General features: G+C 39.5%; 1 protein-coding gene across 13 annotated transcripts in view; it reads left to right on the top strand.

The window, feature by feature from the left end:
• The window catches only part of OTOF (otoferlin), a 2,911,272-nt gene that overhangs the window by 2,618,562 nt on the left and 268,259 nt on the right, over nucleotides 1–24,451 (top strand). For all 13 annotated transcript variants that reach the window (XM_044062838.1, XM_044062837.1, XM_044062844.1 and 10 more), the window contains 2 exons: nucleotides 1,176–1,310; nucleotides 18,410–18,547. In XM_044062838.1, coding sequence (XP_043918773.1) covers nucleotides 1,176–1,310; nucleotides 18,410–18,547 — 273 coding nt within the window. The remainder of the gene's footprint in view (nucleotides 1–1,175; nucleotides 1,311–18,409; nucleotides 18,548–24,451) is intronic.

Below are 24,451 nucleotides of genomic sequence, written 5' to 3' on the forward strand. Positions count from 1 at the left end.
TATATGAATGCTGTGGTATTCTTGTTATGTTTTTAATGAATTTTCAGTTGTTTTATTTTGTGTGTTAATATAATTAATACTTCTGAGTTAGTAGGCTCTATTATACTTATAACAAATAAGTCAAGATGGATAAAGTATTCTTGCAAATTATGTCATTAATTAATCAACTTGAAAATGAAGTGTTTGCTGAGAACTGATTAAAGTTGTATGCCCAGCATCAGTTAGATGTGACATACAAATGTCAAAGTAACAAATTATGAATAAAACAATGAAGACATGGAAGAGGCAAAGAAATCACAAACACACTAAAGCATAAGGTGACATGTAAACATTCATGTACTCAGTTAACTAGAGCTTAGTAAGGCATAGCAAACCAAGGTCTAATGGCCTTAGTACAACAGGTGTAACTAGTCACTGTTGAAACCTCTGATGTTAATACTGGTTACTATGACTGGAACCTAATCATACTTGTCTTTATTCGGCTTGCTTTCTGGGAAAGATACACTGTATCATTCTGTACTAGTGGAAGCTCTGGTTTGGAAATGACCTTATACTGTATCATTCTGTACTAGTAGAAGCTCTGGTTTGGAAATGACCTTATGCACTTAACTGGCAGCCAATGCTCTGTTGACTTCAAAGAGGAGGGGAAGCAAATTGCTACAGTATGCATGCATCCTGTTGAAGGTTCCATACAGTTAATTAGGACTTGTTGAATTGTGTACGACAGTTCTAGACTTGATTACTTAACATGTAGCAAAATACGTGTAACCTGTGTGTGTGTGTGTGTGTGTGTGTGTGTGTGTGTGTGTGTGTGTGTGTGTGTGTGTGTGTGTGTGTGTGTGTGTGTATACATGTGTGCGTGTGTGTAAGTGCATGTGTCTGTATTTCTGTGTGTGTCTGTATGTTCTTCACACCATATATGTGCACAGTGAGATGCTCTGTACTCTTTTATATTACAGAGAATTACTTGGGGGGGTTAATTTCTGAATACTTTGAGCAATATTAGAGAGAGTATTTGTACTGAGTTTTGTATGGGAATGAATTCAGAGCTCTAACAAATGGGAAGTAAGTAAGTAAAAACGTACCTAATATTAATATTATGATGGCAATATGTCAATACTTCTCAGTCAACTAACAATTAATTCAACTTATTAACAATTCTTGTTTTTTATTAGGTGTATGATAAAGAGCTTGAGATTGAGTTTGACAACTTTGAAGACTGGCTGCACACTTTTAACCTCTACAGAGGGAAAATTGGAGATGATGATGATAACACAGCTGATGAAGACAGAATTGTGGGACGCTTTAAGGTGAGTGATAATGTCCCAGTTGAAATTTACAGTCCAACAGAACTAGACAGATTTATAGATTACTATTTCATTTTTGTTTCAGTTCTAACTACATCTGCTATGCATCAAAGGTTCACAACATTTCTTATACCCTCCATAAGATACTTTTTTTTCTACTTTGGTCCATTAACTGTGACAGCAAGTATAATAGGGACTCCGTCTTTTTCAGGTGTTTTGTTAGCAAACTGCTTCTAATACAATAAGTACGTAGCTGGGTTCTCTGATTGCCTTCCTTCCTTCCTTTTCTGTGATAACCACCTTGTTATGCTAACATGTGATTTCAGTCCTCTCATAGCATTGTCATAATATCCACCATACCACACATATAGTCAATAAAGATCCTCACATCACAAACTTGCCAGGACTGTCTTCCTAACTTCCTTTCTACTACATTACCATTTACTGGTATCTTATTCTTACCCCTTACAATTTCCACACCATCTGTAAGAATTTCAGTTTCCTGAGATGCACTCTTCTAGTGATGTCCTAACTATGACCCTTTCACACTGACTACCATCATAGACATATTTTCCTAACTATGACCCTGTCACACTAACTACTGTCATATTCGTACTGTCCTAACTATGATTGTGTCACACTGACTACCATCATAGATGTACTGTCCTAACTATGAATGTGAAGTTGTTAAATCTCGCTGTTTATTCTCACTGATGGGTTCGGAGCCGATCCTCGGCTCTGACACGGCTGATAGCAAAGCTCAAGGTTTGCCAGTAGCTCGAGACCAAGCCCCTTATCCCACAATGCACTGCTGGAATTACCCCAGATCTAGTTTGCCATGGCAAGAGAGATCTCGGTGATCCAGCTAGCTCGGACCATTTGTGAGAGAAAAAACAGCAAATTTGATAAAAAAAACTTTCTTTTTGTCTTAGATATTTTCATATAGATAGTTGTGTGTTAGTGTTATAAGTTTGATAATAGAATCTGTAGTTTCTAATAGTTAGTGCCCTGTTGGCTTAGTTGTTTGTGTGGGCCTTTTAGCCCTATTTAGAGTTATTAATCTCTATTTGCTAATAGTCAGGGTTTTCCTCTGTGGGCCTCTTTAGCCCTGTATTTATAAAATATAGTTTAACTGTTATAGATAGTGCCTGGGTTGGGCTTAGTTGCTTTGTTCTTTACTGTATTAGTTTTCAGTATACTGGTTTTTGTTTTACTTTTACTATGTCGGATGACAAGGAAAAGTCCTATCCTAAATTGGGATTCAAGAAATGCCCAGATTGTGGGCAGAAAATGTCCATCACTGACAGACACATTCAATGTGTCTACTGTCTGGGGGCTAAAAACCTCCGAGACACTTGCAGCATTTGCCATTCATTTTCTTCAAGAGTCCTCTTGGAGAGAAGGAGGAAGCTAATAGACAGGGGATTACTGCAGCACTCCTTTTCTGAGGTGCTGAGTAGCCATGAAGGTACTAGCACATCTTCCAAATCCACAAAATCTTCAGACCCCAAAGTGGCAAAAAAGGCAAAAACGTCAGAGGGAGGGTAATCGGTTCCACAGACCTCAGAACCGAGTGTACCTTTGATTCGGAGCCAGCTCTCAGTATTGGAGCCAGTCTCTGAGGTTCCCTCTTCTCCTCTGCTCTAGTCAGCACCTTCGGTTCATTCATCTAAGTCCTCAGTCAGCCTTTCAGATTTGGACATGGATCGGCTAGTGCAGAAGCTTTTACAGGCACCAGGACTTGCCAAATTGTTGTCGGCCCTGACCAGCTCGTCGGTGCCGAAGACCATGGAACCGGATTTGTCTACTCCTCATCCGAGCCGTACTGGACCCTCGGAGCCGAAGGAAACCGAACCGATGACTGTTGAACCCTTGGAGTCGAAACCTGCACCGGTGTTATCGGCTCCATCTACTCGGATGTCCTCGGCGCCGACCGAGGACTCTAGGAGCTGACGCTCTCCCATCGGGTCTGGGGAGGCTGGTCGAACCGATTTGTCGGTGCCAACTCTTCCTCTCGGGGCTTCGGCTTGGATGAGCTCGGCTCCTACCTCGGGCTCGACGCCCATGGTTTCGGTGCGGGAGGATCGGACGGTACTTTTCGGTCCGTCTACTCCTTCTCGTTGGAGCCATGGTGCCTTCGATGCTATGAGGAGAGCCCTGTCTCCAAAGACAAAGTCAGCATCGGTTTGGCCTTCCCTCTCCCCTCAAGTTCCTGTGTCTGCTTCTTCATCTACTGGTCCCCCTAAGCATAGAGACCCTGATCCTCACGTACCCCCACAGGGCATCCCCTGCTCTTCTGAAACCTCCCCAGATCCCCCCACTGAGGAGGTGCCCAGGAAGAGACTGTGCAAGAGGAGGCACTTAGACTCCCCACAGGAGTCTTTGACATCTGACACGGACTTGGATGAGTCAGAAGGGTCCCCTCGATCCCCCTCTGAGGATATCTCGTTTGCAGAGATACTAGAGATTCTTAGTCAGAGGGTTGATTGGCAGTCCAAGCCCCCAGTGAGGATGAGTCTGTGCTCTTGAAGGCTTTTGGGTCTCAACCTTCCACTTCTTGAGTGTCTCCACCTTACGACGAGCTCATGGAACTGATCTCTTGTAAGGCATGGGAGTCACCAGAGGCCATGAAACCTGTCCCTCGCAAGCCAAATAAATTCATGTCTGCCCCAGTGGACAAGCCATTTTTGACTAAGGGAGTGCCTGTTGATGCTATGGTGGTAGCTGCAGCCACCAAAAAGGAAGTGTCTGAAACATCCACATCTATCCATCCTCCTAACAGAGATTCTAGGATCATGGATAGATATGGGAAATGCATGTTTAGTTCAGCAACTTTTTCTCTGCAATCACTGAACTACTTAACCCATTTTATGAGACTACAAAGAGATCTCCTGAAAGAGCTAGGAGATACTCTCCAGGGTACGGTAGCTGCAGGGGTAGCCGACAAAGTCAATGCCCAGCTTGCTACTCTAAATTCAGTTGTAAACTCGTCCATGCATCTCATATCTTATGCAGCTGATGGTTCGAGTAGAGCCACTAGTTTGGGCATTGCTCTCTGAAGGCAAGCCTGGATGCATTTCTGTTCCTTTGTGGAACCCTTTAAGTCTTCCTTTATCAACACACCATTTGATGGCTCATCACTGTTTGGGCTTAAAGTAAAGGAAACTTTAACCAGGTGTGAGCAGGAAGGCAAGACCTTATCTGCCATTGGAGTCTGTTTTTCTACCCCTACTCAGCCCTATCCCAAGGGCCCTAGGGGAGGAAAATGTGGTTCCGAAAAGCACAGGGAGCCTTTCAGGACACACATGGAGAAACCCCCTCTAGAGGCAGAGGAGGGGGTTATAACAGAAGATGCCACCCCCGTGGCAGAGGGGTCCTCAGCAACAGGGTGACAGGGGTCAGTTCCCCAGTCAACCCTACCAACACCCCTGAAAGGGGGCCCGGCTGTTCGGCTCTGGAGGCAGTCGGGGGTCGCTTGTCTTTGTACCTAGAAGTCTGGCTAAACTTCACGTCAAATACATGGGTACAAAGCATCATTACCACAGGATATTTCATGCCATTCTCTACCCCTCCCATTCCTGTAAACAGAATCCCAGATGTTCCACCCAGTCTCAGGGAACAAGCAATCGTAGAGGTCCACAGATTGCTAGAAAAAAGAGTCATCCAACCAGTCCCAGCAGAGCAAGTTGGATTCAGAACTTACTCAAGATTCTTTTTGGTACCAAAGAAAACAGGGGACTGGAGACCTATCTTGAACCTCAGCAGCCTCAACCAGTTCGTAAAGAAAGAGAAGTTCAGAATGGTCACACTTCAGTCCATTCTTCCCTTCCTAGAGAAAGACGATTGGATGTGCTCCATAGATCTCAAGGACGCGTACTATCACATAAAGATGAACAGACGCTCCAGAGATCACCTGCATTTCTGGCTGGGAGCCAATCATTACCAGTTTCGAGCCCTGCCCTTTGGTCTCACTACAGCCCCCAGAGTGTTCATCAAATGCATGGCAGTGGTCATGGCTCACCTGAGATGTCTAGGATTCCAGGTGTTTCCATACCTGGACGACTGGCTCCTCACCACTATCACCAGGCATCAATTGAATCAGGCAACACAATACACTCTGACACTCTGCCATCAATTAGGCATTACAATCAACTTCGAAAAGTCTGCCTTATCGCCATCAAAGCATACTGTTTTTATAGGAGCAGAGTTAGATACCACAACTACCACTGTACATATTCCAGTCAAAAGAGTCTCACTTCTCCGCCAACACGTCAGCTCACTGGTGTCAAAGAACAAAGCTACAGCAGCAGAGGTTTTGAAGGTGCTAGGTTTGATGGCGGCAGCAATCCTGGCTATACCACTCGCAAGGATGCATATGCGAATTCTTCAATGGCTCCTCTTTGCTCAGTTGTCTTACCAGAAACTACCGATGCACCACATGATTCTCATCACGGATTTTTGCAAGAGAGACCTTCGGTGGTGGTTGATGTCTCTTCATGTCACAATCGGAAGACCCTTTGCCCCCCCCCCACCCAGTAGCCACTGTGACCATGGATGCTTCCCTGATAGGGTGGGGGGGGGCATTTTCAGGGAAAGACTGCCCAAGGCACATGGACAGATCAAGAATCACATCTGCACATCAATGTTCTAGAGTTGAGAGTGGTACTTCTGGCGTTGCAGTACTTTCAGGACTCTCTTCCTCTAGGAACTATTGCAGTTCAGAAGGACAACATGTCAGTAGTCTGGTACTTGAACAAGCAAGGTGGAACAAAGTCTTACCCCTTTTGTCGAGAAGCCCTCAGGGTCTGGCAATGGGCTGTGTCATCCCACCATTTTCTGTTTGCAATACACATCCCAGGGAAATCCAACGTGATAGCGGACAAGCTAAGCAGGGTGATATATATCCCACATGAGTGGTCTCTCAAACAACAGGTTTCGGAGTGGATTTTCCACAAATGGGGCCAGCCTTGCTGTGACCTCTTTGCCAGCCACATCAATTCAAAATGCAGAAGCTACTTTGCCCTAATACCACCTCCGGGTCATCCCCCGAGAGATGCACTTTTACACGATTGGCCCCCGGGTCTCCTTTATGCATTTCCACCCTTCCCATTGATACCCAGATTTTTACAGAAAGCAAAATCGCTGGGAAGAGCTGTTATCCTCATAGCCCCCTACTGGCCTCAACAGATTTGGTTCCCATTTCTCCACCATCATCTGTTTGAAGATCCATGGATCCTGGACCCAGTTCCGGACCTTCTGATGCACCTGTCAGGGGACCTCCATCCTTCACTGCAGCTCCTGAAACTGACTGCTTGGCTATTCCACTTCCCCTAATTTCCAGGCTTCATTCAATTTCAGAAGATACAAGACAAATTGTCTTGTCTTCTCACAAGCCATCTAACAGGAAATTATACGGCAGTAAATGGAAAAGGTTCTCAATTTGGGCCAACACGCAGAAAATTGACCCTTTCTGAGCTCCACTATCGTCCATTTTAGAATTCTTGACAAAGATTTTTAAGGAAGGGCAGCAGCTGCTACAGTTCAAGTCCAGTTAGCTGCCATCTCAAATTTTCACCTTGGGTTTGGTGGCTCAAATGTTATGGGTCATAAATTATCTAACACTTTTCTTAAAGGTGTTCTTCACATGAGACCTCCTGTCAAAATTCCCTATTCTCCCTGGAATTTAAACTTTATGCTGTCTGAAATTATTCTTCCCCCTTTTGAGCCAGCATCTTCTTGTGATCTCAAATATTTATCCTGGAAAACTATTTTTCTAGTGGCCATTACTTCTGCCCGCAGAGTGTCAGAACTTCAAGCATTATCTGTCAGACCACCTTACATGATTTTCTATGCTGATAGAGTATCTCTCAGAACAAACCCCTCATTTTTACCTAAAGTCTGTTCTGAGTCAAATATCAATCAGGGCATTGAGCTGCCAGTCTTTTTTCCCAACCACTCGAACAAATTGGAATACATGCTGCACAAACTTGATGTTCACAGACAGCTCAGATTTTATCTCGACAGAACTAAGGGTATTAGAAAATCAGATCAACTTTTTGTATCCTTCTCAGAAGCCAGAAAAGTCAATCCAGTCACTAAAACAACCTTATCTAAATGGTTATCAGATTGTATATCCTTTGTTTATGAGAATGCAAGCATGCCATTGACACACAAACCCAAGGCTCATTCTACCAGAGCTGTTTCTATGTCTTCTGCCTTTCAAGCTAAATTGCCCCTTGACAATATTTGTGCTGCAGCCACTTGGTCTAAGCCTCATACCTTTATTACACATTACAAAGTAGATAAGGCTTCCAGGGACAGGTCTTCCTTTGGTTCCACGGTACTGAAGAATGTACTTCCATGAGCCAACCAAGATTGAGGGTGCTAGGGACACTACCCATCAGTGAGAATAAAAGGCGAGATTTAACAACTTCACATAAAGAAGTTATGTACTTACCAGGGTCATTCTCACGCCTTTATTCTCACGTCCCTCCCTCCTTCCCCCTCCTGGCTGACTGTTGACTTAAAGGCTAGTAACATCCTGGTTATTCAATATTTCTTCTTCCCCTTCGGGAAGTGTTTCTTTGTAGAAATAAATAAAAGGGTATATATATTGTTACTCGCAGCAAACAAGATCTGAGGTAATTCCAGCAGTGCATTGTGGGATAAGGGGCTTGGTCTCGAGCTACTGGCAAACCTTGAGCTTTGCTATCGGCCGTGTCTGAGCCGAGGATCAGCTCCGAACCCATCAGTGAGAATAAAGGCGAGATAAACAACTCACATGGAACATTATGGTAAGTACATAACTTCTTTTTGTGTCACACTGACTACCATCATAGACATACTGCCCTTACTATGACCTTGTCACACTTACTACCATCATAGACATTCTGTCCTAACTCTGACCCTGTCACACTGACTATCATCATAGACGTACTGTCTTAACTATGACCCTGTCACACTGACTATCATCATAGATGTACTGTCTTAACTGTGACCCTGTCACACTGACTACCATCATAGGCATACTGCCCTAACTATGATTGTGTCACATTGACTACCATCATAGATATACTGTCCTAACTATGATCCTGTCACACTGACTACCATCATAGTTGTACTGTCCTATGATTGTGTCACACTGACTATCATCATAGACATACTGTCCTAACTATGACCCTGTCACACTGACTACCATCATAGATGTACTGTCCTTACTATGACCTTGTCACACTTACTACCATCATAGACATGCTGTCCTAACTATGACCCTGTCACACTGACTATCATCATAGACGTACTGTCCTATGACCCTGTCACACTGACTAATATCATAGATGTACTGTCTTAACTGTGACCCTGTCACACTGACTACCATCATAGATGTACTGTACTATGATTGTGTCACACTGACTACCATCATAGACATGCTGTCCTAACTATGCCCCTGTCACACTGACTGCCATCATAGATGTACTGTCCTAACTATGACCTTGTCACACTTACTACCATCATAGACATACTGTCCTGACTATGACCTTGTTACACTGACTACCATCATAGACAGACTGTCCTAACTATGACACTATCACACTGACTACCATCATAGATGTACTGTCTTAACTGTGACCCTGTCACACTGACTACCATCATAGACATACTGTCCTATGACCCTGTCACACTGACTACCATCATAGACGTACTGTCCTAACTATGACCCTGTCACACAGATTACCATCATAGACATACTGTCCTAACCATGACCCTGTCACACTGACTACCATCATAGACTTACTGTCCTAAATATGACCCTGTCACAGTGACTACCATCATAGGCCAATCAAACATTCACCATGCCTGTCAACTTCCTAATCATAAATGTATGCATTTACATCTACTTAATGAAAACATCTACAAATAAAGCAGATCTTCACAATTACTACACTGCCTTCCTGCCATAGGTGCAGCCCCCCCACCCCACCCCACCTGCTGCAGTACATATTCCTGACAAGAAGTCTGTCTCAGTCGTTTTACTGTCAGGTGAAGAGAGCTGGATTTTCCAGTCCTTTTAATTGAAAAACACAATATATATTTTATTAGTGATTGGGGATCTTTAAGCCTATTTGCTGGATTCAGAAGTTTAACTTTCTCTAATAGGTAATACTTTCAAAAGTGATAATAAATAAAGTAAGGGTTTCAATAATCATTTGTACTGAGGGTAGGAGGGGTCTGCCAAAGAAAACAATATTTAGGTGTATTGTATGTTTTTTCAGTGGCCACTTTTAAGTAACCACACTTGAACACTTTCCAGGAGGAATAAAAAGGATGTAACAAACATATAAAGCGAATATAATGTAAGCATCCTTAACTTTGTAAAGTCTCTGTGGTAAAAACTCAGAATTTTCTTTCCTAAGTGGTCAATGGAGGTTTTAAACACCTAATAATTCAAAACATTAACATTATACATTTGCTTTTCCGAACAAAAGATACTTAGCTTGATATGTAAATATTAGGCTGCAAACTATTACAAACTTAGCAAATAATCAGAGATCAGAATCAAACCAAGTACTTTGTATCTGTGAGGTGAGGACCTTAACCATTACATCAACCACTCCCCTATAAGAGTAATAGCTCAGAACATTTTCTTCTTTTATATTCTGTCAAACCAGCTTTTCCCAGTGACATCATTAGCCTGAAGGAGAAAGAAAATGGCAAATGTAGTCATATAAGTACAGACACATCTGTACCTAGATCCACAGAGTTCATTTCTACATAAGTGGCGTTGCAAAAGAGCTAAAAATATATACTTTGACAATACCAGGATCTGCAGCAGTATATATTTACATATAGAAAGATGGGAGAATACTTGACAGTCCAAAAGTAATGGTCCAATTTATAGTAGCTTACCTGTAATAATTGTTAACATAAACGAATACATCCTGGGGCAGACAGTAGGTGCATTGCAATTAATCAAGTGTGATAACATCTGATTCTGTATAAACAACTTAATTGCAGCAACGCATCATTGGCTAAAAAAAAATCACAAAATAAGCATTTTTTTGTGTAATGAGCACCTCTACTCACCCATATCCCAACAACTTTAAATGCACTAGCTTTAAGATTTTTCAGTGTGAGGGATAAATGACACTTCCCTCACCCAACATTTCAGTGACCTTAGAGTTACCATTTGTAGCTCAGACAAAGATACAAGACTCTGCTACATTTCTGAGAAAACTGGCTACTGTGAATTTCTGGGCTCCCAAACTAACAAGGGGAGGGTACACAGTGGGTAGTTAGATGCTGACAAAAACAAAAAAAAATGATAAAAACAACTTGGGACAGTTGTCATATGTCAAACACCTTAATGGAAAATTTCTGGGAAAAAGTATTTATTTATTTATTTATATTTATTTATTTATTATTATGGTAATTTTGGTTGTGGAGAATCATCTGCTGCTTTTTTCCTCCTCATGTCAAGAACTTTGACAATGCCTGAATTTCAAAAATCAATTTGAAATGGTTTAATCTGTAACAAATAGTACAACTGCTCCCTGTCATAACAGCGAAACCTGTAATTGTGAGTCCTAATGTTATGCACAATAAACTGAGATTGGGTGCATCAAACAGTGAATTTAGTAAACTTGCTGTGAAGCCACTGAACAGTTTTTCAGAGGAATTGGTCTCTGCACCCACCAGCCTGGAAGGCTGATTTCACTATACTCTTCTATGTAAAAAAACACTAATGCAAATATCACTCTACCTCAGTGTACCTCAATATGAAGAGAACACTCCAAAGTATTACAATTTCAAACTTACAGTATGTCACAAAACTTATTCGTCTTTATAAAGGTTACATTGGAAATGGTTTAAGCATAAGGTTATAACCTCATATGAAGTTATTATTTTTTACAATAGATGAATAATTTCTAAGTTACCTAATCTTGACCAGGTACACAGAGTGGCATTTTGGGTTAAGAACTGCAATGGCAATAAGCTACTAAAGACAGTAGCCAATGGATTGCAGAGTGACAAGGTAGAATTGCAAGTGCTGTAGTCAGGATTCATTGATGCATTCAGTCCTCTTAAAAGCAGTATGGTCAATGCAGATGCCTGGAAGGACAGAGTGAGAAGAGCTTTGACACAGATTTACAACAGAAAAGTGCAACATAATGCACTTGGGAAACAAAGATCCCCATCAAACTGTATAATAGCTAGTAAGGTACTGGCTACAGCAAAAATGAAAAGGAGGATATTATGTTGCGTCTTTTGTCTTTTCCCGGTTAGGAGCCACCAGAGCGGAACTCTGGTCCGCTAATGATTGGCAGTAGATTTTTACATGCCAAGTTGACAGCCCTGATGCACAACCTTTAACGAAGGTATGCCCATTCACACATGTCTCCACACAGAAGACGCTTTAGCTGAGAATTGAACAGGACAACATCTTACTGTGAGGTGACAACGCTCCCACAGCACCACCACCGCAGTTTTATACCAAATATTCTAAATGCAGAAATTACTGTAAACAACAGCGAATGATGCTAGATGATTCTGAGAAGTATGCAGAGAGACATCCCATCAGAAAGAAGGAAGTCAAGTTTCCCTTTACAAAAACTGTTGGTGAGACCACATCTGGAGTGGTAGATTAGTTCAGACATGTTTTTATATTACATAAACATTAAAACAGAGCGTAACTACATAAGGAAGCTGTATACCTGCTGCATATTTTGCCATGATTGGTATGCATTCATTTTATATGATTTGCCTGATTTGGAAACAAAGCTGTGGTGAAGTAGGTTTTGGTAATGGCCAACCCAAGAGTCAGTAGAACATACCAATGTCAGCCAACATCTTTTATTAACAGTGCCTTATGCCAGATGCACATTATAGAGGTTTTCACTCTGTCTGTGCCCCAGATGGCCCAAGTTCACAAAGTGGCTTGGGTTTTGGAGCAGTGGACCAGGAAAGGATCGGAGAAGGAGGCTGATACCAGCTTTCCCTTCCCAGAAGAGAGAGCATTGGCCATATTCTAACATAAAAAGTCCTACTTGTGGCAAGTCCTGGGATTTCAGAAACTATAACCTGAAACAGAGAATGAATACACCAAAGAGTGCATGTGCACACCATAGCTGGAAATTCACATCTGCAAGAGTAAGCACTAGTACTGAGTCCAGCAAAGCAGGAACTTCACATTACTTTCTAGTGGGGGGGGGGGGGGCTGGTCTAGAAACATGCAAAAAAAACCTCTTAATCTCATAGTCCTTCCTGGATGGTAGGCATGATCCCTAATTTTATTCTCCCTCTCATTGTGTCCTAAGATATCAGGGGCTGTAAAGAATGAATGCACGCATAGAGGAAGGAGGAGGAAGATGGTAGTTAAAATAAATAAATAAATGGACAAGTAATAGCACATTATAATGTCATTAATGTCAGGGTCATTGCCAGTACTTTATATAGAGATAGACAGTGCAACAAAACAATAGTCCTTCAAAACCCACACTACCAAAACCCACACATAGAAACACAAAGCACACACCCACGTTCACGGAGGCTCTCGATAAAAATCTGCCCAAGCAACAGAGACTTCATAAGCTGAAACACAGACAACCACCACCCCCCAACACTACCCAAATGACACATAGCCCACAAAATCAGTGTGCCGCTCAACCTGAGCCCATAAGGCAAAACAATGTACCCAACACACTAGTCATAGGTGACTCTATAGTCAGGCACACTGATGTCTCACTCACCAGGCTAAACAAGGAGAAAGTTATTATACCAAAAAATTCCACCAGAAGACAGAAGACCAACCCAACGTTTAGTGTAAAAATATTTAATCTCCGCTTTCGTAAAAACTTCCTCAGAATAAAGGTACCACTAAACCACAACAGTTAAATACAAAATGTTAAAACAATTAACAATTAATTGCATAATAAGTCTATTAAAACATCAATTTAAAATCACTTCACAACAAAAGGGAAATGTAACCCTTATAATCCCTATTTGTTAAATAACACTTAATATTTATGTGTTAATTTAAACCAGGTGCATTATCTGCCCCCAGTTTTATCTGCCAGTACACCTCTCTTGTTTCAACCTGGTTTTTGTAATTACCCCCTCTTTTGTATATACATACCTGCTCAAGAATGGTAAAACAAAACTTTTTACAATTGTTACAAACTGTGGAGTGTTTATATAAAGCGTTATTGTCATCCTTACGCTTCATAGCCCTAAGATGTTCCTGAATCCTGTCCTTTAGCTTTCTAGTGGTCATTCCAACATAAAAAGTGTCACACCCTGAGCATAAAGCCAAATAAATGACCCCCACAGTATCACAACTATACCTAAATTTTAAATTTATAATATTTTGGAAGTGGGGAAGCATGACAAAAGAACCCTCGTAAATGTACCGGCAACTAGAGCAACCATTACATTTGTATGTACCCTTGCTCTTCTGTGTTTTAATTACACCAAGTTTTGTATCATTTGTTTCTAACAACTGTTTTATACTACCCTTTTTGGTATTCACAAACAATGGATATTCACCTAATGCTTGTCCAACTTCCATGTGACTTTTAGTAATTCTCCAGTTCTGTTGGATAATGTCTCTGATATGAGAAGAATCTACTGAAATTTCTAAACAGCACCGTGGAATATAATCCGCAGTGTTTTTAATTTTACTTTTACTAGTAAACCCTTTCCTTATAATGGGTGGAAAATCTGTATCTCTCTTTCCCTTAATTTCATCACAAATTCCCCTAATGAGATCTGTAGCATACCCTCTTTCCTCAAACAACTTAGTAATAAATTGTCTTTCTTTTATAAAAGAGTCTTCATTACTGACCATCCTTGAGGCCCGAATGTATTGGCCTCTTGGAATATTACGTTTCATATATCTAGGATGATTGCTCATCCAATGCAAGTAAGTATTGGAAAAAGTATTTTTCCTATAGATGTCACTTTTGAAACTCTTGGTTTCGAAATCCCATTTCAATGTTATGTCCAAAAACTTGATTAAACAACCACTACTACTCTTAGTAAAAGATAAAATAGAAGTTTTGATCAAATTTTACAAAAATGTCTCACATTTAGTACCTTTTCTAATGACAAAAAACAAATCATCTACAAACCTTTTGTATAGTAAAATGTTATTGAATCCTGTCATAATAGGTATAAGTTCTCTCTCCCACCATCCTAAAACTAAATTTGCGTAGGCTGGGGCAACACTAGCCCCCATCGCCACTCCCTTCTTTTACTTGTAATATTTGTCATGAAAGAAGAAACAGTTGTTGTGTAATACAGTTTCCAACAGTGTACATAAAACATTGATTTCAGTTGGCTCAAGCTCGCTATATTTGTTTAAATAATCCCTCACAAAGTCTCTACCTTCAAAAATAGGTATAGATGTAAATAAGGATACTACATCAACTGTAATCAACTCTGGAATTATAGATAAACTCATTAAACTGGGCATAAATCCCTATGTCACGAGATGGGTGGCCAACTGGCTCACTGACAGAACCCACACAGTAAAAGTAGCGACTCCAAGTCCAACTTCAGACTCGTGACAAGTGGAGTACCACAGGGTTCGGTCCTGGGTCCTCTCCTGTTCGGCATCTACTTCTCTGAAGTGCAGGCCAACACAGAAGGTCTTTGGCTAACAAAGTTCGCAGATGACTGCAAACTGGGAGCCATAATAGAACCACCTAATGATGTAGACATTCTACAAAAGAGCCTCACAGAGACAGATGCTTGGTGTCAAAGTCATGGCCTCAAGCTCAATGCCAAGAAGTGCATTGTCATCCCGTTTGGGAAAAACTTGGTACCCATGAACTACCACATAGGTGGTAGCTCATTAAACACTGAAAGTGTAATAAGAGACCTTGGGACACAGGTGGACAGTAGTCTCTCCTTTGATAACCACATCACCACAGTAGTCAGGAAATCCTTCTATATGGCACACCTCATCACAAAAGGGTTCTCCTCTAGAAAAAAGGAGGTCATTGTTCCTCTCTACGCATCCCTCATCAGACCCATTATAGAGTACAATGCCCCGTTTGGCATCTATCTCACAAGACACCTACAACAATTGGAAAGGCCACAAAAATACCTCACTAAGAGGCTTACCGGCCTCAAAACAGATGCCATACACAGACAGTCTCAAAAAACTCCAGCTCTACTCCGTCGCATATCGCTTACTCAGAGGTGATCTCTGCCTAACATACAAAGCTATGTCAAACCCAGAGCTGTTGGACATGCTACAATTAAAGAGCTCCCAATCTCTCTGAAGCACACACTCCATGGACCCAAACATTGTCACCACAATAAACAGAACACGCTGGAGGGATAGATTCCTGTCCCAGAGACTTCCCATACTCTTGTACAAACTACCCATTCATATCAAGCAAAGCTCCTCATTGGCCCTCTTAAAGAAAAACCTTGATGACTGGATGGGAAACAGAAAATTCACTCCAGGGATCACTTTTGTGGCACTGCTTGACAGGAGCACAGGAAAATAATTTTCTTGGGTGGCGAAAGGATAACTGCCTATATAAGTAAGAAAAGAAAGATCTGTTGATTTCTACTGTTTGAATATCTATATTCTGTTACTTTACATCCAAAAGATAAAAATGTTTCCCTTTTGACACTTCAAAAACAGGTTCAGCTTCAAATAACTTTCAAAATTAGACATTTAAAGCAAAATTGGAATTATTTTTGTTTTTTACTGGATAATTGTTGCAAATGTTCCTTCTTGGTCTGTTATCCACCTGACATTCATCTGATTAGACTGGTTCCTGTCAGTGAAACCAATATGAATTAGTTTCCTATTTGTCTGCTTTATGAGTCATCAAGAGTTGGATACTGTTGGAGGGCAACATCATCCAGACCTGCACAAGCACAAAGTTTTAACTGTAGAAAAAAAAAAACAAGGATAGGATATTGTAACCAGAGGCCTGATTTAGTTGCATTGTTTTTGTTATGCTTTTTTTTTCTGTCCATGTGTGTTGCTGGCCATATACCAAGGAAGAATTTTTGCAGTCAGACTAAGTGAGGGTAAACTCTGTTTTCCTGGCTGTATAACCCATTTTGCAAATCAGACAGAAAATGCAATGGAGATCTCAATAGCTGTGATCCAGCAGATTGAATGTATATGTTGTTTTGCAGTGTACAGCAGTGCCCCCCCCCCAAGACTATCCTTTTTAAGTGACTCAGCAACCTACCTGGAGTGTGTTCTATGGCAGGCCTCTATTCAAGAGTTCTTCTTATAATAAAGTTTGTTTCACAGGAGGACACATAGCTGGGAATGCAGCTTTGGGTTTAGTCTAGCGAAAAGGTCATCGCCTCACCCAGTCTAAACCCATAAATCTATCAAGAATGTTATGTGCTTCATCTGAAGAGCAAATATTATTATAGCAATAACCCACGCCTGGGTGTGGGTAATGCTGGATTTACCCACGGTTGGCGTGGTTTGGTCCCGAGGGCTTCGCCCTCGGGACCAAACAAAGACAACCGTGGGTAAATCCAGCATTACCCACACCCAGAAGTGGTTATTATTATATAATGACATTATTTAAGAAAAGAAATAATTACTTTTCTTAAATAATGGCATTGTATATCCTCTTTGCTGCCCTTCCGCAGCTGTCTGGTGTTCGCAGCAGTTCTGATGTACTGCATGCCTACACAGTACATCAGAGTTGTGGGCAAAAGCAACGAGAACGCAAGATCTCCGTTGCTTTACTGTCGCTATGTTAAATGGGTTTAACATAGCGAGACAGCTTTAAAATAAGCAACGGAGATCTCTGTTGCTTATTTTAAAGCTGTCTCGCTATGTTAAACTCATTTAACATAGCGAGACAAGTTTAAAAAAAAAAGCAACGGAGATTGCAAGATCTCCGTTGCTTTTTACACACTGTGTTGCTATGTTAAAGGAGTTTAACATAGCGAGACAGCTTTAAAAAAAGCAACGGAGATCTCTGTTGCTTTTTTTAAATCTGTGTCGTTATGTTAAACTCTTTTAACATAGCGAGACAGTGTTTTATACTAATGAAAAAAGTCCGGGCGACCGGACCTTTTTCCGTTAGTATATTGAGGGATTTACAACGGGCACGCTGGTTGGGCTGGCCAATCAGCGTGCACGTTTTAGAGTAGGCATTGTATAATATAGATTATACAGCTGGTACAGGGGTCTTTTAAATCACTGTGTTTGAATACACAAATCTTTTTTGTGACTCTTCTCAGATGAAAACTTATTGTTAGCAGTATGTGGTAATCTCAGTCTCAATTATAACAACAGTTTATGTTTCACTTGTCACACCTGTTCTTGGTACTAGTTTGCATTTATTTATTGTATTTACTGTTATTTCTGTTTATTTAATGGGGTGAAACACTGATCAAACATAACTATTTGCAGGCCCATCTTGGGAAGATTATAACAAGTATTAACAGCAAGCCTTACAGAATTTATCAGCTAAAACTATAGCATTTATCTGCTAAAAGTACAGAGTTTATCTACAAAAAAGAACATATACATATATAAAGTATGTTAACATGTCAAACTATTTTACATATACACATTTCAGTTGTTAGCAATTGTAAATTTTATTTGTGAGAATACAATACTAGCAAAGTATTGAAATATTGTTTATATTAAACTTAGTTGGTACATTATTTTCTGTATAGTTCTCTGGTCAATTAAGACTGAAATTAATGATTTAAACCTTTTTCATACTGTATTAACTACTGTTTTGTAAAATAGCTTTAATGCTTTTTTTTTCTAAACAAAACTCTGACAATGAAGACTTTCGTTTTAACTCTAGGAATCTGGTCGCCCACTAGCTATGGCTGTGGGCCTCCCTATGTTCCTGCATGCTCTGCATGGCTTGGTTTAGGACAGTATAGTGTGTCCTGTTAATTATTTTTTAGAAATAGTATGGTGTTAGAAGCTCATTGACAAAGCTGTTGAGACATGTTGCAGCAGTCTTCTCCAAGGAACTTTTGATATGTGCATTACATACAGGGAATGTACAGAAGCGAAAGAAGACATGTAAGTAATTACACATACTGCATTGTTAAGATTTTCTTTGCATTTTCTTCTTTGGTAACAGGGTTCCATGTGTGTGTACAAGATGCCTCTTCCAGAGGATGTGACCAAAGAAGCAGGATTTGACCCTAACTTTGGAATGTTCCAGGGAATTCCAAGTAATGATCCTATCAATGTGTTAGTTCGGGTATATGTTGTTAGAGTAAGTAATCCATTTCAGTTTCTCTACTCATATTTATATGCACTGTTACAAAAAAGAAATACAATTCTACAAATGAGTGTTTCTATGTTTTGTAGAAAAAGTAGCTGTTAATTCAACCAGTCAGACAAGGGAAGGAAATCATGTCATTGTAGTTTTAAACTTAAATCTATATATTTGCATAGAGAATAACGATTTCAGAATTGAGAAGAATTTTAGAAAAATAATAACAATTATAATCTCTGACCCAGTCATAAGACCTTACACTTTTACAAATTATTTCTAAGCATTCAGTAACACATGGCAAGAAATGCATTTCTATCAAATACCAGAATACCCTTGTATTTTGCAAAATAAAATGCAAGCAACTACAATAAATTGTCCTAGGCAATGTGATGATTTCACCATAAAGCTACACGTTGGAACATTGGATTGTTTTTATAAAATTACATTTCAGTGTAAGACAGGCAGTGAAAACAAATCTTGAAATGTAAAAAGTAAGCCTTATTTAGAGGAATAAAAGACTATACTTTCCTCCAAAGTAAATGATTTAGACTGAAAGAAGTTACAGGCGCCCTCTGTCTCTCTCTCTCACACACACACACACACACACACACACACACACACACACACACACACACACACACACACACACACACACAGATTGAGCCTTTGTCTCTGTATGATACTGTTATTGAGCAGTTGCTCATGCTCACATGTAATTCTCATCTGCTTTATTTTTTTCCTTTTTGTCAAATTTGCTGTTGTATCTAGTATGTTTTTTGGGTGGGGATACTTCAATATATCAGAGCAGAATTACACAAAACTCAGAGCATTTGTTGAGTAAATCTGAATGTTTATGTTGTAACATGTTTCTGGATCAGAAAATTTTAACTACCCTTTATACTTATCAGAGATTACAACATGCCATGGTACTTATAGAGAACCATGCTGCTAAACAAACTTCCTGACTGATTTTATTAAGAAGGAAAGAGACATTTCGTAAAATAAATTCAACTTTGTGTTTTGCAAAGATTTAATTTTATTTTAATTCACTGAAACAGGTAGTAGTTATATCTTTATTAATAGTATTCTATTTTTGTAAGAATTTTACCACAGCTACTGTATGTTAATATCTACATATTAGAATGAAGTTTTTTTCAGAAAAAAATATTGGATTACATTCTGGAATGCTAGAATTTTACATATTTTTAAATTGTTGGAATCTATGGGTAATATTTTAGACTTCTTTAAATTAATTGCTATCCAACTATTTTAAACAGATTTGTCGATTATGTTAACACACCACCAATGTTACAGCTTGAGATGTTGGCGTAAGTACATTGACTGCATTTCTAATATAGATTTGTGTTGATTTGCTATCTGTACTCCACAGATTTCGTCACTAATATCAGTAAGCTCAGATGAGGTTTATAAAGCTAAAACATGTAGTATAGGTGACTTAGGGCAGCTTTGAAGAGTATGGCTGCAGCTGGACAACAAATAGTTGCTTGAGCATCAGTTACAAGACACCATGGAACAAAATGCTGACCAGTGTTTCCACAGCAATTTCTAAGTCTGCTCTGGCAGTGTGTTTTCCACAGCAATTTCTAAGTCTGCCCTTACAGTGATTCTTTTCTTGTGGGAAATTTCTCCCTTCTTCATATAGATGCAGCCATAATGTTGGTATAAGTTATCGAGGGGTAACGGTACAGGGAGGGCTGCCACTTTTCTGTGACAGGAAATTACCTTTAGCCCTTTAGCAAGAAAGTATAAAAGCAAAAATAAACTGCTAAATATATTTGTAAATCTAAATGAGGTAATCAACCAAGAACAGTCCAAAGTTGCAAAACGTTATGTAGTAAGGAATAAGATGGTAATTCTTTTTTATAAATAGTAGTCTGAAGTAAGTTTAATGGCAAAAACAAGATCAGCGTGCAAAGCAAGTAAAAAAGTATTTCTTACCACTAGCCTAAAGTTTGAAATAAAATATAATATTTTCTGTTTCACTTCTTAGAGAAATAGTGGATTATAGTATAGTCATTAAACATTTCTGTCATAGATATTGCCATCACAGACAGATAAAACACATTGCATTGCTGACTCCATATCACCAAAGCCATGGCAAGGATGGGGTGAATGGGACAGCTAACCTGAGGTATGATAGGCAGTGGTTGCAGGACAAGTTTGGAGACCTCACTGGACTTTTTTAATTTTTTTCTAGGCATATTTCAATGATTCACAGCAAACAACTGAAGATCCCTCGTTCTGATGTTAACAAGGGGTTCCTGTAAGCTTTATGTCAAAACAGCAAGAGGTTCATTCACAGTGATCCTCTGACTTATGCTTCACTCTCAACAGAGATTCAGCAAAGCCGGGAGAGTAAATGGCAAAATTCTTTAATAAATATTCCAGAAAGTATCTTGACAAAGAACCCAGTATTTTAGCTGTTTGTTTAGATAAAACTAAATGGTGTCTTTATCACCTGTGTGACACAAAAGAGACTTAGAATTCCAGAAACACTTATTTTTTCAAACTTTTAAGAGCAGAAATTAGTTTTCAAACTAATCTCAGATTAAAGCCTTTTACACTGGCGTTTCTATGAAGATTAACAATTACCAGTGTCATGTTTCACATGATTTTTGAAATCATTACATCCCACACTTTAATTCATTTTCTTATAGTCTACAGAATTTTTAAATGATGGCATTTATTCTACTCCTTTTCCATATCTCATCCTGTTTTCAGACTTCTAGAAGACAAAACAATGGTTATAATGAAAAATCTTTGAAACAGGTCTACTACAAGCATGTGAGTCCTTGACTAGTGAAGATCACAAACTCAAAGTCAGAGACTTAGGTGTCTTGTATCTTGCACACGCTGCCACCCAAAGATTAACTCAACTGCATACTGAGGCAAGGTGCCGCAGCCATACAGAGAGAGTGGAGATGCTGTACCTCACCTGAACACAGTTGCCAAGTTTGAACAAGATAAGTGTGACAGCTGCTGAGAAGTAGTGAAGGATGATGGAAGTGTTGGTTAGGACTCAGGCAGCAACTGGAGGAGGATTTAAGACTACAAAGAGGGGGTGAGTTTAGGTTTAGGGATTAATCATGGACTTTAGGTTTAGGGATTGAGAGTTGAAGCTGCAGGGGATTTCTAGTTTGAGAAAGCAGTGGGGAGTTCTAGGTTGAGAGAGTGGGGGAGTTCTAGGTTGAGGGAGTAGTTAAGAAGGAAAGAGTGGACTTTTAGGTATTGGGTTTTTGGAATGATCAAGGACTTTACCGCTTGGAAGTGTGAGAGTAGTGCTAAAGTTAGGGTTTGGGACTGGCAGACATTTTTATGTTAGAGTCAGGGTTCTGGTAATTCTATGCAGTTCAGTAGCATTGGATTAATGAGAATAAGATCACTTGCCATTTAGAGGATGTGGCAGTGGGCAAGTGTGCCACAAGCTACTAGCAAATGAGCATTTGTAGCAGACAAACTAAAAGTTGTATGAGTGATGGTCATATGGGATCCATTCACTTTGATGAAGTGTTAAACATTATAACGATTTAATGAGTGAAAAAATTTAAATTGATGTCAAGTATCATCCATCAGAATAAACTCAAAACCACAATAAGCAGAGCTCTGTTTCCCCCAACTCTCTTCCACCACAAACCAGAGGTAACATTCCTCAAACATAGTAAATTGTTCATAAGTTCATAGGTAAGCTCATAGGTTTACAGATTCATAGATTATTTATTTGAGACAAACCTTCCTACAGAATGGCTAACTTATTTGGGGATTTAGTGACTGCTCCTAGCTTGCAGTCATCTGCAAGCTTAGTCAGCCAGGGCTGCACGGTACTGACTGTTACTTCAGAAAAGTGCATGCCAAACAGGAGAGGTCCCAACACAGAATACTGGGGGACTCCACTGGTGACTAGTCTCTTTGTGGAGGTAACTTCCCCTATTTTGTTTCCACATTGTAAGTATAGTAATTTCTGCAAAATTTTTACGCCATTGTAAATATTTGCAAAATCATTTTCTTTGTTTTCACAAGCTTTTACATAATGCAGATGTTTACCAATGAAAGTGAACAGTGCATAATACCAACATGTTAATTTGCTTTTGGGTGTGTAAACTCTTTATCAGACCATTATTTTTACATAGTAAATGAATTATTTTTAAAATCTCAATGCGTATGCCAAAATATCCCAATCTTTGTGGATATAGTCTTCAAAATACATACATATGGACCCAACCAATGCTCAGTTAAATATTTTGCTTTGTCATATTTCCATTTCCTCTTTGCAGGATGCTGTGAAAAACATACTTCCATTCACTTCAATGATATATAATATTCTGGAAGAGTTTTTTTTTGGAGTTTTTCTTATATAAGACTGATCCATTTCCACAAGATGCCAGCTTAGGTAGGATTTATGCCATGTTATGAGGCTATTGCTGGTCTAAGATGTTTCACCATTCAGATGTGTGATGACAGAGCCACTAACATGCAAAAACTGCCTTTTAAATAAAGTTGAAATTAAATATTAATTAATATGCCTGTGTTCTAAGCTGGAAATCGAAAACAGACTCTTTTTTCCTCTCTCCTTGCAAGAATTACAATATTTTGTGACTATATAAAATATGTTTTTAAACAAGAAACATCTTTATTGAATTATCACTTATGACACAGGCAATCATAATTTTGTGGTGGTGTGAGCTATTGCCTGCTATGCCAGTAGAAATGGGGCAGTGGAATATATGCCAGCATAGCTACCTGGAGTTTTGTAAAGAATTATATGCCATTTGTATACCAAACTGATTTGTACAGGTGCTTGTGTTGAAAATGTATTTGTAAAGTTGCTTGTGTTAAAAAAATTTACCAACAGTGGGTCCTGCTGGACAGAAAAAAGAAATGCACCTGTATGTCAGACTGTATTGTAACTGTGGAAATTAGTATTGTAACAGGGGATACTAAAAGAGAAGAGGTTAATATCAGCCCCAGCTAGCTTTTAGAAAAAATATCCTGAAATTAAATCACTTAATTTAGGCCATAAAAATTGTATCTCACAGGTCTCAATGCAGCCAGAGACAAAAAGTATGTACTAGGAAGCCTTCTGAATTGTCCTTGGGAGTGAACGATTTGCTGCTCTGGAAAGGTGGAAGTTTGAGATTGTTTTATGATGTCAAGAAGCTGCAACACATCTTAGCAAAGCTCTATATGTGTGTATGGTAACACATATAGTGAGATTCTGGTTCAGTTTCTAGTAAAGGGCGTAGTATGGGAACAAGAAGTCAGATGACCAGATGTATATGATGTCGTGCTGTAATCCAGAACTGAAATAATGTTTTAATACTAGATGAGACAAAAGTCTCAGAGTGGTCTGTTTTTGTAACCTGACAAAGAAGGATCTCTCACCCACTTCATCTTGCCTTGGTCTAGTAAGTGAATTAGGGAATAGTAATTCTTTAGATCAGTCAGGAAAATATAGTGAGATTAGTTAAGTACTGTTTTTCCATATCTGTATGAATCTATTCATCTATGTTTTAATATTTACTGTGTCTGAAACTCTGGTGCTTATTGTAAGTAGATATTTAGTATTTTCATGATATTTTATTATTTATTATTAAATAAATTTAAACTTTTCTTTGTGGCTGGTTCTTTAGAGAATAATTTAACCTTTGAGAGTACCTATATTTATTTGGTGGCACTGTGGTTGCTCCTGAAAGCCTTATCGCATTGGTCAAACACTATCATTTGTATTAGTATTAATTTTACTCAGTATAATTGGGTAACCTTGTAACAGCCTTAGAGTAGCTGGCTTTGGAGTGTCTGGTGGCAGTAACTACTTTATTGTCTGGGCAAAAAGAGTAGCAGAGCAAGTAAATCTGTGCCAACCTTTCCCAGGTGTGTGTGTGT

This window comes from Protopterus annectens, chromosome 2.part1 (genome assembly GCF_019279795.1).
Source record: "Protopterus annectens isolate FY-2018-M chromosome 2.part1, PAN1.0, whole genome shotgun sequence".
NCBI lineage: Eukaryota > Metazoa > Chordata > Ceratodontiformes > Protopteridae > Protopterus > Protopterus annectens.